Source organism: Chiroxiphia lanceolata, chromosome 5 (genome assembly GCF_009829145.1).
Source record: "Chiroxiphia lanceolata isolate bChiLan1 chromosome 5, bChiLan1.pri, whole genome shotgun sequence".
Lineage (NCBI taxonomy): Eukaryota > Metazoa > Chordata > Aves > Passeriformes > Pipridae > Chiroxiphia > Chiroxiphia lanceolata.
Window position 1 is genome coordinate 43,934,293 of NC_045641.1, and position 15,743 is coordinate 43,950,035.

General features: G+C 39.7%; 2 protein-coding genes across 3 annotated transcripts in view; both read right to left on the reverse strand.

Annotated features, from left to right (window-relative positions):
• The window catches only part of POC1B (POC1 centriolar protein B), a 49,839-nt gene extending 34,973 nt beyond the window's left edge, over positions 1-14,866 (reverse strand). For both annotated transcript variants that reach the window (XM_032688262.1, XM_032688263.1), the window contains exons 1-8: positions 14,763-14,866; positions 14,457-14,541; positions 5,742-5,913; positions 4,778-4,957; positions 3,546-3,653; positions 2,538-2,653; positions 2,022-2,155; positions 1,200-1,268 (exon numbers count right to left, since the gene is read on the reverse strand). In XM_032688262.1, the coding sequence (XP_032544153.1) occupies positions 1,200-1,268; positions 2,022-2,155; positions 2,538-2,653; positions 3,546-3,653; positions 4,778-4,957; positions 5,742-5,913; positions 14,457-14,541; positions 14,763-14,777 (879 nt within the window). In that variant the 5' untranslated portion in view covers positions 14,778-14,866. The remainder of the gene's footprint in view (positions 1-1,199; positions 1,269-2,021; positions 2,156-2,537; positions 2,654-3,545; positions 3,654-4,777; positions 4,958-5,741; positions 5,914-14,456; positions 14,542-14,762) is intronic.
• GALNT4 (polypeptide N-acetylgalactosaminyltransferase 4) lies at positions 11,026-14,341 on the reverse strand. Its single transcript, XM_032688261.1, has one exon. It carries the CDS (start codon positions 13,946-13,948, stop codon positions 12,197-12,199), a length of 1,752 nt encoding a protein of 583 aa, XP_032544152.1. The 5' UTR covers positions 13,949-14,341; the 3' UTR covers positions 11,026-12,196.
• Positions 14,867-15,743: the final 877 nt, after the last annotated feature.

Here is a 15,743-nt window from a genome sequence, read left to right on the forward strand (position 1 = left end):
AATCTTATTAAAAACTTAAGTATAGAAAAGAAAAGATTCTATTAGTGAGTGAAGAAATAAATCTCTTTCCCCGGTTCTTGGGTTTGTTTTTTTTGGTTGTTTGGGTAGTTTTTAGCTGTTTGGTGTTTTCTGTTTTGTTTGGGTTTTTTTTCCACTTGTAAAATTACTGTTGGAAGTTTGACAACATTTTCACTTTTCCAGTAACTGCAAATCTTGGCAGTGCTTCTTAATAAACACCTTGTGACAGAAAGCAAATTTTTTTTTCTTTTTCTTTGAGTGCTTTCAAGTCATTCCAGAAAAGTGTGCTACTGGAAGCAATAAGCAAAAACAAGAAACAGACTGCATTTTTTCTAATGTTACGGAAGTTTTTAATTGAAAATATTTATTATTTCAATAGCTGAAATTTATTTCAAACTCCACGAAACAGAATATAAGCATGAATCATGGTAAATTCAAAAGTTCTTAATTTCTACATCATGGTTTTCTGTAACTACATTGAGCTTTTAGCTTTTTGTAACAGGAAACAATGGAAAAGACAACTAATATTAGGGAACATTTCAGACTGAAAATTTAAGCCTAGTGCTACAAAAGTTCTTTCATTTGGAAAACGTAAAGACCTGATAGAGATGATTCCAAGCTTGATAATATTTTTTTAATTGTGAGATTCATCACAGTAGATGAAGATTAATTATCTGACTTGCTGTTTAATTTAACTTTTTTATTTTAAATGCTCAAACAACTCTTCCCTATGTAAAATCCATTACTTCACTGTTTCACTGAAGTAAATTAGCAAAGCTAACACAGGACTATTTTTCCCCAATTCTAGCCAAAGTTTTCCCAGTAATACAACTTAATTCTTACAATTAAAGAGTACGGACTTTAAAAGAAGCCAAAACCTAATGGAGCAGCTAGGCCTTAATACTAACTGCAACACAACTACTTTGTTGACACTGAATTCCAACACTTAAAGTATTTTTATTTAAAAATCATTCCTTTATTTTAATATTCAAAATAGAAGTGGCCAATATTGTGGTCTGCTCCTCATCATAACATCCAGTGGAAAGTCTATATAACACACTAGTAGACAGAATGCACGTGAGCACACTGTAATTAGCATGTTACTGTGACATACTATATATAACTCCCATCCACTGCAACAAACATTAAGATATTCAATTTAAAGAGACGATATCACAAACCTGAGCATCTGCTCCACCTGAGGCAAATTTTTCACCACCTTTTGAAAAAGCCACAGAAAGTACAGGTCCCTGGGGAAAAAAAAAAAAACATACAGTAAAATTACATTATTACTGTAATCACGGTACTTTAATGCAAAGAGAAAAACATTGATGCCATTACCTACTATAACATACTTTTCAATTTTAATAAAATAAGGAACAATTTTACTGAAGTGAAATTTTTGCCAAACAATTTCATTGAAGAGTTAATATTGCACTTTTTAGTTAGATGCTGCATTGCGATTACTATAATCAATACTAGGAAAATAGTGGCATTTTCATTAGATTTTATACTTCAACTCTGCAACAAAAATTTACAAAATATATATTATATTACTCAAGGCTACGTGTTTGATTCATTATCAAAAATATGGTTTGTTTTGCATAAGAGGAAAAGGAGGAAATGCCTGCCATTCTTCACCAAAGTTGTCTTCTGTAAGCTTCTCCCTCCTTAGAAGCACTGTTTTTCAACAGACAAAAGACTAACTGCCAAATAACATGATTATGAAAACCAAGAGTGGATTTTCAATTAATTCAGAACACGAGCTATTACTTAACATTAAGCATGTAACACTGACAGATAAAAAGCATGGCCACAGGTAAAACCGATGCATACCCTTAACCACTTGTAATAAGGTGCATTAATACAACAGCTTGCTGTCCACTAAAGTTCATCCACAAGTTGTAAGATACCAGACACAACAGCATAAACGTTACTTTCTCTTTGAAAAGATACTGAACAATCTGTTAAGATCTCCACTTAAAGGGGATTATTGTGTATACCTTGTGTCCATGGAGAGTGTAAATAAGTCTTTCTTCTAAGAGGTCCAGAATCTTAAGGGTACCATCAGTAGAAGCAGTGATGAGGTAGTTACCAGAAGGATGGAATGATACACAATTAACCCCTGCTCTGTGAACTAATTTACAGAAGACAATATTCAAAGGCTGTAGATATCTACTAAGAAGAAACGTACACTTTATTTCTTTGCTCTTTTCTACTTCCCAAAGAACAGCCCTCTTCATTTAAGGGAAAAACAACCAAAGTGCTGGGGCATAGCAGACTCTCCAAAGTATTTGCTTAGTTCTGCTCGAAAAATTAAGAGATGCAAAGAAATAAAAAGGATTCAGATTGGATTTTTTAGGGTTGTAAGACTACAAGAAGATACTTTACAATATGCCAATATGACTTGTTTGTCCACTTTCCCCAGTAAGGAATGAAATAATACACTCTTAATAAATCACATTTCATTGCAAAGAGCTCCGTTGTAAAGAAAATGAAACTAACTACATTGCTTTTACCTTTGAAATGCTGCAGTAGCTTGTTTATTCGAATATCCCACAGTTTCACTGTATGATTGGAACCTGCAGAAACTATACACGTTCCACTTGGGTTGAAATCCACAAAATTTACAAATCTAAATATAATTAATGAAAACAGATTGATTATGTGTTTCCATAGAAATATATAGGTGTGTATACATATATATATATATAAAACCCACTATATTAACATTAAGTCACCAAAAACTTGTGTGAAATCCACATGTATGGAAACTCAAGGCATTTCAAGTAACTGAAATAAGCATAAGAAAACAAGATGTGCATGATAAATCAGACTGTATAACCTGGCTTTTGTTGAAAATATAGTATAATTGACCCAACTCAAATCTTCAGAGTTTGTGCTGGAGTATAAAGTCCCTAGAAGACAGTGCTGCAAAGAGTTTGTAAGCAACACGTAAAATCACTATGTCTAAAAACTGAATATCTAGCTATAACAATATTTTAAATTGGTAAAAAGGATGAAGGCAGCCATGAAACCAGCAAAGGACATATACAAGATATATATTCCACTGACTTGTTAATTAAAGCTCTGTTTCCAAGATGTTTAAGAAAAGTGCATATAAGTAAAAGCAAGTATTTTTATATTTAAAGAAGGCAGATCACTGAAGCTAACAGAATATTGTTTTCATCAACAAATGGAAAATTCTCCAACTCTTCTTCTTGTTGAAGAATCCAATATCAAATAGCATTATTAAAATGGAGGGAAAATATGAAAACATTCCAAAAATCCAAGAATAACCCCAATTCTGCCCGGACTATTTCCTGATTGCTGGAAAACAGCTGGATAAGTGCAGCCAGTTAACCTCTTTAGAAGAACTCTATATGAATTATTTTACTTCACGTGGGTGGTAGAAGTTTGATCTATTTTCAGATTTAACATATACGGATGTTAATACCACAGAAGATGCATTTAATCTCATTAAAATGACACATTTACATTTCTCCTTTTTTTCTAGTAACACTTACCCTTCATAATCTGAGAAGCTATTGATACAAGTTTTATTTCTTGTATCCCAGATCTTAACAGATTTATCCTCACTGCAAGATGCTATTATTCTTCCGTCAGGTGAAAATCTGGAACATGCACGTGAATACACTATTAAACAGCTGATACTACCTAGATGAGCATTAGAGACATAAGTTGCAAAATACCAGAGCCAAGAAAGCCCATTTGAAATAAAGATGTGTAACATTTAAAGGACATTTGAATGTCTCATATTTCTCAGGGAGTAATGAAACTGAAAAGCTTCTCCCCTTACTCTTCCCCCCTTCATTTCACAATCAACTGCAATTAAAAACAGAGCCATAAACAAGAGAAAGAGAGGGGTAGGGGAGGAAGGTATCAGCAGCCTAAGGATGTCACTTTAGATGCCGAGGATATTACTATAGAAAACTATAGGCAAAAGACAAAGAGGACACAGTAGAACCTTGTGTTCCATTTTAACCTACATATATGCTCTCCTCTGAGTTCCCCCTAGACTTACAAATTGTTAGCAAAGCATTCACAATTACTCCTAGACTAGTAGACTAGGTTTTTAAATAGTAAAACTGATTTGTGTAGAATTTCCTCAGGCATTATTTTTTCACATCTTGAGCAACTGCACAAGGACATTAGAAAACTGTTCAAAAACTTCCACATGCGATTTCCTAGAGCTTTTCTTTTTCTTTTCAACAGTCGGATACTTTGAAACTTTGTAGAGCTCTGCACTTCACCAGGGTTAAGTTTTTTTCTCAAGAGCTTTAAATCAGGCATCTCTTAGCTGCAAATTGCCCATCAATATGGCAAAAAGGAAAAGGAAAACCAGTAAAGAACAAGAATAGTTGAGAAAACCCTTACCACCACGCATAATAAATCTAAAAACAAGTGAATGCTGTGAAATAAGTTAATACAGCATGAAAACAAACACGAATGGGGAAAGACGGGATACAGAAGACCGTGTTGGTCCTTTAAAGTAAAAGAATTAATATACAGCAACAGATTTAATATGTACACATATTACACAGCAAGCTTTCATACTTCAACTAGGAAATATATACAAAACTTGTGTAAATAAGATTGCTCAATTAAAATTTAATTATTACTGATAGATAATCATTTGTCTTTCACAGATTTTTCTTCCCTTAGTTCTACCTTGGGACATAAAAACACCTTGTTAGGAGTTCTTCTACTTTACCAAGAGAATAAAAATAACACTTACTTGGCACAGAGAACCCAATGAGTATGTTGGAATAGGGTAAACAAAAGGCGCTGACTGTAAACACTCCATATTTTTACTGATTTATCATTGGATGCTGAAACTAGAGAGCAGCCATCATGGGAGAAGCTCACACTACGAACAGATGCTGTATGACCTTTCAATACTGATGATTCTCCATGACTAAGGGGGTAGGGAGGAAAAGAAACAAAACCCCAAACACCAAGTCATGAACCACAATTATATTAAAGAATTTAAAACCCCGTAAAACTCAATGTTAACATATATAGAATCTCACCCAAATGAAAAAGCAGCATATAGAGGCTAAATCTTAGTGTCACCATTATTTTTTTACTTATTCCAATATTAATTATTAGAATAACATTCTTTAAATTGCATTTAATATGACACAATTTTAGAGAACTGTGCAAATAACTAGAAGTATTAACCTTTAGCACCATTAGCATTAATATTTAAAAGAGAATTTTTTATACAGTAATCTACAAAATGCTTAAAAGTTAAAGTAACATCCGTTTTTCTAAGATCATTTCGAATTGCTCATAATCACTACTACTTAAGAACAGTGTAATAAGGCAAGTAGATTAAAAACAGTTTTTTTCCAAAAAACCGTTTTGCTTCCTTCGTCACTTCTCTCCCCAAAATGAAGTGCAGCCATGCAATCCTTACTAAAATATAATCTTTAATCCAGACAAATATTACCAAGCGTAGTCCTACACACATGAAACTGTGACCTTTGAATTGCTACATTTTTCTTTTGAAACTACAGCATATTCAGTAAAGAACAAAGTAACACAGTAAAGAACTGTGCTATTTGTGCTCCCTGATCTCTGTTTCTGTCAAAGCCCAGGCATGTGGGAAGGAAAAAGAAACTTCTCTTGAGCAGACTCCAGTATTCACATTGCACTTCAATGAAACACATACCATAACATTGCCAGGTTATACTCACATGCAAGGAACCCATAGTCTGACAGTATGATCTTGAGAAGATGAAGCCAGTAGCTGCCCATCTGGTGAGAACTCTACACTGGTCACTGCTTCCACATGGCCTACAAATCTGTAAGCTTTGCATCGTGTCTTCAGCTTCCACACCATAAGAAACCTATCCAAAGAGCAGGTAGCTGGCAAGAAGTAAAAGATATTAGGAGTCTCTTCACTGTTCTTATAAAAATCAGAGCTAATGGCTATGGATTAGGATTCAACAGTGAATTTACTGAGTCTTAGGGGGAAGGAGGAGTTGTTGGGTTTTAATGGATACTTGACCTGAGCAGAAGCCTGGTAGCAAACAATGCCAAAATCAGGCTTTTCAAAGGTTATCACAAGACTGGGAGGAGTAAAGAATAATACCTAACAGGCAGCTCTCTCACATACTAAGCAAACCACCTTGCAAGTACTTGGAAGATACAGAACAAAAAATCCAAAGCCAAACACCATGCACATTATTAAGTACGAATCCAGACTGGTGTTATCAAATACTAAGACGAATAGACAAATTCTTCAGTAATGTCATTTTGATCTCTGAGATGAAATTTGTTTCAAGGATCAAGTGTTTAATTCTGAAAAAACAAGCCAACTTGAACTCAAGACATGATTTCTAACACTTCAGATATATCTACACTAAAGATATCCATATATGATAATGACACTATAATACTATTTAAGTACTGATTTTATAACACTAATATTTGTCTAGTTCAAAACACAACATAAAGTCGTCAGTCTGATAATAGAAAGAACTTCTTTTTCTTTGCAGTCACTTTACAGGTGGATCATACTATCTACATTTGAAAAGGCAAGCATAACTTCTACCAGAGTTTGATCATTTTCAGGAAACTATATGCAGCAAAGGGAATAAGCAGCTGAATTAAACTGGCATGTGTGATATTCTTACGTCCCTATTATCTTCATCTCTGCTGCTAGTATGCAGGACGTAAATAAACAAGGTATTCACACATCCATCCCTCATCTATAAATTCCTACCCCTAGTAGAGAAAAGGAGGGAGAGGAAGAACAGAGACCTCCTAGAAGTTGAAGAGGACATGAAGAGAAGAATGGCTCTTCTCTTCCTAGACTCTTTCAAGCACCAACATAGCACAAAGGAATTGAGTTTATTATCATGAGTGTCAAGGCAATCCTCAAACAAAATGCTAAAATATAAAATATTAGATATTAAATTCTCTTTATGAATTTGATACAGAAATATTATTTTCATTCCCCAAAGACTAGCCTTTGCTAAAAGACATGAGATCAGACTATCTCTATGCCCATATCAATAGGCCTATATTTGACAAATAAATACAGGATATTTTCCCCCTGCTTCAATTTTTCAGAACTCTATTTTACAGCAGACTCTTTCTAATTGAAAGAATTTCTTTTTCACTTTGATTCAGAAAAATGGAATCTAGAGTGGCATAAATCCGAAAGGGAAAAGTGAAATGTAAGCTAAAATAGAATTCAAAGGCATCAAGTTGGAAATGTGAAACAGACAAGACTGATGGTTTCTAAAACAAATAATTAAGGAACTACCAAATACCTCTGGTACCTTATGAACTGCACGAAGGCTGTGCAATACCAGCTGTTTCTGCCTTCAGTTCTAAAAACTGAAGAAAATATTCTTTGAAAGATGACAGTACAATACATTCAAAGCCTGGTTTCTTATAGCTTGCTCGCTCACAGATGGGTTATCCCAAGGTTAATGAGACACAAGCAGTGACCTGAAGCTCTTTCCACGGTACATCCACCATCATCTTCCTTGTTTTCCCTCTGGACTATGCTGCCTATGCTTGCACAGCATCCTCTCTCCATCCTTATGTATATGTCTCTCTTGAAACCACCTGCCCATTACCATGACACACAAAGACTACTACTATCTCTAATAAGCAGTTCCAGCCCAGCCAACACCACCCCAGAGGTGATGGAGGGAAGAAGGTTCAGGATTTGCACAGAAAAGGGTGAGTAACCGATAGACCCGTTACAGAAATATTTTCCTAAGGTACACGGGCTGATGTCACTCTATATCTGAACACCATGGGAGAGACAGAAACTCTAAGCCAAAACTCTACATCTATATTGAACTTTGGCCCCTATCCTGCCAGAGAAATCAGTCCCTTTAACATTAATGAGGCTCAGCCAAGCCAAACTATTCCCTGTTCAAGTGGGCTGAAAAAGATTTTGGTGCATATGGCTAACACCCAAGCATTTCACTGTAATGGTAAATGTTTTACCTTAACTAACCACAAGCAGAAAATACAAGAGTACATAGTATGTTGCCAGCAATACTAATCTTAAAACCAGTTTTATCCATGAAAATGTACTTTGATCAAGTAAACGTCATTATTTCTCTTTATTCCATTCCAAGGGCTTTTGCCTACTTTATAAGAATGCTGCTTCTCCAATTTACTCAAGCACAGTACTTTAAGGCTGCACAGATGATGCGTTCTGACAGCATTTACTGAGTATATCAGCACCCTTTATTTTGGTGACTTTCAGTCACCAAATCACCACTAAATAGTCCAGAACAGATCTCCAAGGCTAATTTAAAGTACTGGATCTGAAACAAAAAAAATACAGAAGGTCCATAAGAATTCTTCAGGATGTGCCATAGCACAAACAGGTCTATCGCTCCTCAGAGAACACATGACACAACCAGAACCATGTTTAGAGACATGTCCTTGCTATGAAAATATTTGATCAATTGCAAAATACAACTAAAAAGTAGAAAGCTGAAAATTCACACTGAGCTGAATCCAATATGCAACTTAGTCCAGTTTATAGCCCAAGTGCCTTTTTTTTTTAAACATCAGTGCTTCTGTACACATGCAAGTATAGCTGATACGTCACTGGGTAATTTGATTTTCTGCTGATGAGTCATAACAGAATTGAACACCTAAGAATAAAGACTTGGCCTTAGGCAAAGGCCAAGTTTACACACCACTTTGGTGTAGATCTCTAAACAGATATCTGAGCTTCAGGTATGCCACGAAAAAAATTGTGTGGTATTTGCAAGGAAACAAAGTTCAATTTATAAATTGTGACTGTATACTATGGTATACATTTTCATATATACCCACATATATAAGAAGACACAAGTTACTGTAATATAGAATTACCATTTTACTCACGCAGTACCACAGTGTTGACTAAGAAAGTTGTGCAGAGATCAGAAGAGACAAACTCAGCAGGTTTTAACACCTAGATGTACCTCTCTCAAAGTAAGCATCTCTAACATAATTAATTGCTCAATGCAAGAGTTACAGGGCAGATGGAATACAGGGCTGTGCACATGATGGGTGTGTGAATATTCAAATACCACCACTACCAACAAACCCCCACACTTTACAGGAGCTCTGCAACTCTCAATGTCATAATGTGCAACATCACAATACAAACATGTTTGTGAATTGCAAGATTTCCTACTTGGTAAAAAACAATCATTAATTGAACTTCTGTCAAGAAAGCCAATCTGAAATTCTAAGCACAGTGGATAAAACACAAGGAACTTCTAATAACTCACATAAGTTCGAGTTCATGACAGTTTTTATCACACACTGTATGCATTACACAAGAGAAAGAGAACTGAAGAGTCAGCACACTAGTAAACATTTAATTGTCATTCCGGATTTTATTTTTTAATAGAAACCCCAAAGCCCTCCACATTTATTCAGTGTTAAGTTTACATTCAATTTTTTTAAGTCACTTAGAATCAGTAGTTTAAAATATGTACAAGTGTTTCCCAATTTTCAAAGTCTAACAGAATAGAAAACCATTCAGAGTTTCAGATTTTCCAGAAATCTATACGTACTGAAATATAACTGGAGTATTTCTGTAGAGTTGCTGCAACTCAGTTCAAAACTAGTTGAACTTGAAATGGCAAGGTAGGTTTTCTTTCTCTTCTTTCTTTTTCTCTCCTTCTCTAGTCCCTCCTCCTTTTACTCCCATATTTTTTACTCCTATCAGGAAGTTTTTTTCAGGGCTTTCGCTTTTTTTTCCAATTAGTTTATAAATAACTCCAAAAATAGAATGGGAGGTCATGGGGAGGAAGGAGGGTTTAGATATATACAGAGAGAAAAACTTCCAAACTAAGAGGCAGATTCACTTAAAATTATTGCTTAAATAGATAAGGAACACTTTGAATGTCAGTTTTAACATGAAGGTAGTTGTTTATAGGAAATGCAGTTTTTGCCAAGTGCTAAAAAAGTTAACTGTATAAAAGTTGCATAGTCTACATTCACACCATTTAATTGCTTTCATCTGAGGAAACATGCATTGCATATACAACTCATGACCTGCCATACAGGAGAACCTAGGCCTTTTTCCTGTCATTTCTATTGAATATAACAATCTACAGTAAGCTTTTCACAAAAGCACATATTTTATTTAATTAACTGCTCCAGTACATAATGACTGGCTGCCTTTTCAACTTTGATAAATGATTCATAACTTGCAGGTTCACAAAAGAATTCCTTACTGCAGAGTGGAATGGAATTTTTCAGGAACGTTTCCCTTATGTAGCAAAAAGTTCCTTTTAAAAAAAAAACAAAAACAGAAAAAAAGTTTAGTGAAAAAAAAATATTAAACTGTAAGTAACTGCCTAAAAATAAGTTAAGGACTTAAAAGAACCCATGCCACACAGTGGCAAGCATTTTTAGCATGATTCAATTCTACATCCCAAGCTCCACATTTTCTTCTTCCGTTCTGCCTGCTTCCACCCAAACCTCTCAATGCTTTCAAACCACTAAGATTTAAAAATACATCTTAATTTACTCTTGCTTTATTCTTGAAAAAACTTCAACTACATCAGGTCTCACCCTTTTTAACCTTTCTACCTACTAACACCTGCAGCAAATGCACACCTACTTTCTCACTAGCTTGAGTTCCTACCTACCAGCCCCATGTCAAGAATTACTACACTGTGGCTACTGAAGAATATTTATCACTTCAGTGAAAGCAACTGAAAAAGTTGGAATGCCCAAAATATTAAGAAAAGTGTTCAACTTAAATCATATAAATCACATAAACCTAAAAAACAGATACTAACACAAGATTTTTCTTCAAACACACAATATATCTATCACATCTACCATCTATAATCATGATTAAAACAAATTAATGACATGATTCAAGAATCAATATTCTTCAGAACTCAGCATAACAGGATAGACAAAACCTTCTGAATAAGCCATTCTGTGGCTTAAACAGCTTCCCCACAAATCTTGTTTTCCTCCAAGCTGTCCTTTGCCTTTTCAACTCCCCTCATGTCAGCAATGCCAGCTTCTTAACCTCATCCAAGGTCTCCTGTGCTACTGTTGTAACTAGAAAGAGGCAGCTTATGCTGCATTATTTCAAAACTCTGTCTAGGACTGATCCATGCCAGCTGTTGCCATAACAGAAAACAGCCCGAGTTTTCCTCTGTTACCTTCCTCTCCTCCACAGACAGATCAAATGAAAAAAAAAAGGGATACGTGGTCTAGAACACAAGTTTTGTGTCCCTAGGATGTGAGGCTGAACACGGAAAAGCTTACACAGAGGCAATGTAAATATTAAATATACAGCTAAGAAAACATAGTACCTAATACAATTTTGTGCTTTCTTTCCTTCTCCACTACCTTTAAACAGAATTCTTAGTTGTTGCCATCCCTATTTTTTCCCATTTGTGGTACCATTAGCATGTCCTTGGTTCCTCTGCCACCACACTCTTTTCTAAATGCATGAGGGCTCCTGACTAACACCCATGAGGTAAGATTTTTACAACAGGTACAACATCACAAAGCAGTGCCAAAGCCCATCTACTAAATAAACTTCCTGTTCTTCTATGTAATAAGCTAGTTGTTACCCTTAACAGCATGTACATTCCTAGAAAAATGCAGAATATTACAAGGCTTAGATTCAATTTTCCACATCAATGTCCATTCAATCACATGCCTTACTTATGGTGTTAGACACATGTTATAACGTATCTGCAACACAGGTCAGCTGATACCACTGCAAGAACCTTAACTTTTACTTCTGTAAGTAAAGATTCGTTACTTTCATGTAACATGATCTTGCAGGATTATTGCATAATTGTTTTTTTTTATTAAGCTAAAAAAACCCCATCTTAGTCCACTCAAAAGCCTTTGTTTTGCCATAGGCAAGACAGGCCAAAGTAAGAAAATAATGAATCAAAATTTTACAAAAATAAAAGGCGTTAGATCTGTATTCCATGTTTTAGAAACCAAACCCCAGGATTTACTTTTGCTTTCTACATAACTGATCACAAGAGATAGTTTCTACACCACTACAGATACACCTGAAAATATTCCAAAGTATTCAATCAAATGCTGCTATCTGTTCATGCACGTAAAAACTTTGGAGATTACTCCAAAAACCTTGGAGAGTCCATTCAATTCACACCACGAGCAGTGATTATTTCTCAAATTTCCACATCTGGTTTTTATCTGCAGCATTACAAGTTCTCATCTGCACATCTGCACGCCCCCCAGTTGTACGATAAGCAGTAAGGCACTTTCCTGAATGAGGATGATAAATAGTCCCATCTTCTTTGAAATGCCAGATAATAATTTCTGGCACAGGAGAACCATCTTTTGGGCAGCTCCTCATACCAATGAAGTCTTCATGTTCAGGAACTTCAGCACATAGCTCAGTTACAGAGTTAAATCTAATCTCCTGATTTGATGTATATTCAAAAAACTGGTTGCCTCCCTGACCATGACAGCCAAAGAGAGAAAGGTGAGACCCAGTAGGATTATGTTCTTGTAAGACATAGTCAAGGCACTCTGAAGATATTCCTGTGCTGCGGATAGCACCATGCCAGCCAGGACGATCTTCTGGTACATGCAACTCAGCAAACACATTTTTTAAATACCAGTTAAAACTCTTGCATTTCAAACGCTCTCTAAGTATCTTTCTCTCAGAAATATCTCCATAGTTTTCTTTTCTTGCTGATGGATTTCTGTTGTAAAAGTGATCTTTGAACTCATCCATCCACACCTCAGCAGCACGTGCTGTGTTCTGAAGGAAATTTGGTCTAGCATAGGGTGCACGCTTTGGAAACACATGACCCACATGGGAGCATGGATGAATTTCCAACATGCCTCCACACTGCCAAACCCTAAATGATAATTCTAAGTTCTCCCCTCCCCAAACATCCATTCCTGTATCATAGGTACCTAGGTACTCAAAATATTTCTTGCTGACAGCAAACAAGCCACCAGCCATAGTTGGGGATCTGATTGGGTCGGTTTCATATTTGCGCCTGAGACGTTCATGTTTCGGCACCGAGTGCCACTGGAATGTCAGACGCCAGTCAAAGCCCCCAATCATGGGCTCTGCTGTTTGCATGTAGTATTCAAATGTTTTCCAGTCAATGGTGTCAATGACAGGACAAACAATAACAGTCTCATTCTCAGCAATCCTCTCGAGCAATGGTTCCAGCCAGCCAGAGACACATTCACAGTGACAATCTAGGAATGTGAGGACATCACCAGTAGCAAAGGTAGCACCAATTAAACGTGCACGAACCAATCCTTCTCGTTTGTTGGTTCTTATCAAGCGAACTCTTTTCAGACTGCTTATGTATTTTTCAAGTTCAGCCTTCAAATATATTTTATCACTCAGGTCATCCACCAGTATGATTTCTTTCAGAAGCACTGAAGGTGATGTTTCAAGAACACTATATATCGTCCGCAGCAATGTTGACCAGGCTTCATTGTAAAAAGCGATTATAACAGATGTAGTGGGCAGTCTTCTGTAGTCATAAGACTTAGTCTTACAACCACTCAGTCGATTATCTTCAATGTGCCGGTGGAGAGAGATTTTATCACTCAAATAAATATTAATTGCATACTTCTCGATCAGCTCTTCTTCCTGTTTCTTTTCCTCAGGACTCAGCTGCGGGCGAGAGGGTTTACCCCATTCTCCTGGGGCATGAGGATCAGGTGGGGGTTTGTCATAAACTGGACGAGCCAAATCTACAGCTTCTTCTGCTCTGTCAGAAAAGCGCCTCTCCCATTTCCCTTTAGTGATGCTCTCTCCGGCGAGGGAGGCACCGAAGGAAGAAACCGACAGCTCGACCACAAAGTAAGCGATCATTAAGAAGCCGAAGAACATGCAGCTTTTACGGACCCACGTCCATCTTCTCGCCAGACGGATCCTCATCGTAAGTGGTTAAAAGCAGCTCGTAGCAGAGAGGGGCTCCGTGAAGTCCTGTCGGCTCCCTCCGCGCCCCCGGGGCGGAGAGGACCGCAGGCACTCCCAGCTGTGGGCTCAGGCCGCCGGCAGTTTGCAGCAGCCCGGCCGCGGTGGGCCCAGCAGATTCCACAGGGACCGCGGGGGGAGCGGGGCAGCAGCGGAGGCACGGAGCAGCCCCCTGCCCCTCCGGCCTCGGCGCTCCCCTTACTTACTTCCTCCTCCTCCTCCTCTCTCTCCGCGGGACAAACCCCTCCTCCTGCCCCGTGGTTTGCTCAAAAAGTTGTCGCTTAAGGAAGGGGCAGAGACTCTTCGGCCCGCCTGGCCGGCGCGGGAACCCGCCCCGCCTCCGCGGCCGGACCTGCGCCCGGAACCGCCGGGCGGCTCCGCCAGCTGCCAGGGAGGGAGGGAGGAAGGAAGGAAGGAAGGAGCGGGCTGCCCCGCCCGGAAAGCAAACGGCGCCCGGCCCCGCACTCACCCAGCCCTGCTGCGTCCGCGTTGAAGGCGACGCCTGTCACCGCCGCCGTGTGGCCTCGGAAAGGCCGTATCAGGACGGGGTCCTCCTGGGGAGAGGGTGCGCACCGTCAGGCTGCGGGCGGGGGCGGCCCCCGAAGGGGCCGCTAACGCCCCGCGCGCGGCGGGAGCCCGGCGGTCCCGGCGCCTTGAGCGCTCCCAGCGGCGGGGGCGGCGGTCGCGGCCGTGCAGCCCTCGGCGCCGGGCGACACCCGCCGGGCGCGGTTCGGCTGCCCTCGCCGGCGATCGGAGCCCGGGGCCGAGCCCTTACCAGCAGGGAGGCCATGGGCGGAGCGGAGCCCTGCGGCCCGTCAGAGCGCCCGCGCTCCGGGCGCGGCCGGGCCCCCGGTTCATCCGCCGCGCCACCAGCGCGGCTCCCGACCCGCCCCTGCGCGGCCGCCCCGCGCTGCGGTGCGCGGGCGGGGCGGGGCCGCAGCGCGGTGCCGGTGCGCGGGTCCCTCGTAAAGCCGCAGCGCCCCCGCGCGCCCGGCCGGGCCGTGGGGCCCGGGGCCACGGGCGGGGAGCGGAGCGGCTGCGCTGGTCAGGCCGGGCGAGTTAGAGACTCCGAGTGTGTCCGGTGGTCTGGACAGAAAGGCTTGTGGTTGCGGGAGGCTGAGCTTCCACCCAAGGGCGCGGTTCGGCGGGTGTTGGAGCCGGCGGGGCGCCGCAGCCATAGGGTGGGGCACTCTACCTGGGGGGTGTTATTTAAGAAAACAACCAAAACAAAACCAACCAACCAACCAAACAAAAACAATAAAAGAAAAATCTGCCTAAACCACGTTTTTTCCTCCCAGCCTGTGAGGGAGCCCCCAGTGCTGGTGGTTCCCCAGCCAGGGGGTGGCCGTCGGTGTTGAGCCCGGGGCCCGAGGCGCTGTCCCGGCCGGGTGCCGGGCGGAACCGCTTCCACCTGCCGCTCCCTGGGGACCGTCAGGGCAGCTGCCAGCAAACCTGAAGAAGCAAAATCTTCAAGAGTAGCGAAAGGTCTGGTTGGTGTTAGTAGTGCTGTGAATTTTTATGCAGCCTCATGGTAAGCTAGATAAGGGAACTAACCTCACTGGAAAAGTACTGCTCCAATAGCTATGCTAGTAAAAAGAGGGATGATGTAAATTAGCAAAACGGAGGACTGTGATAGCAAAGTTGTCATTGGATACACAAGTATTCCTGAAGAAGTAACTCATACTGCAATTACTCTGTTTTCTTTTTTTAAATCCAGTCTGCATTTTATAGTTTCTTCTGACATTAAACTCTTACA

Coding starts and splice junctions, on each gene's coding strand:
- GALNT4 (XM_032688261.1), bottom strand. CDS start 13,948: ATGAGGATCCGTCTGGCGAGAAGATGGACGTGGGTCCGTAAAAGCTGC.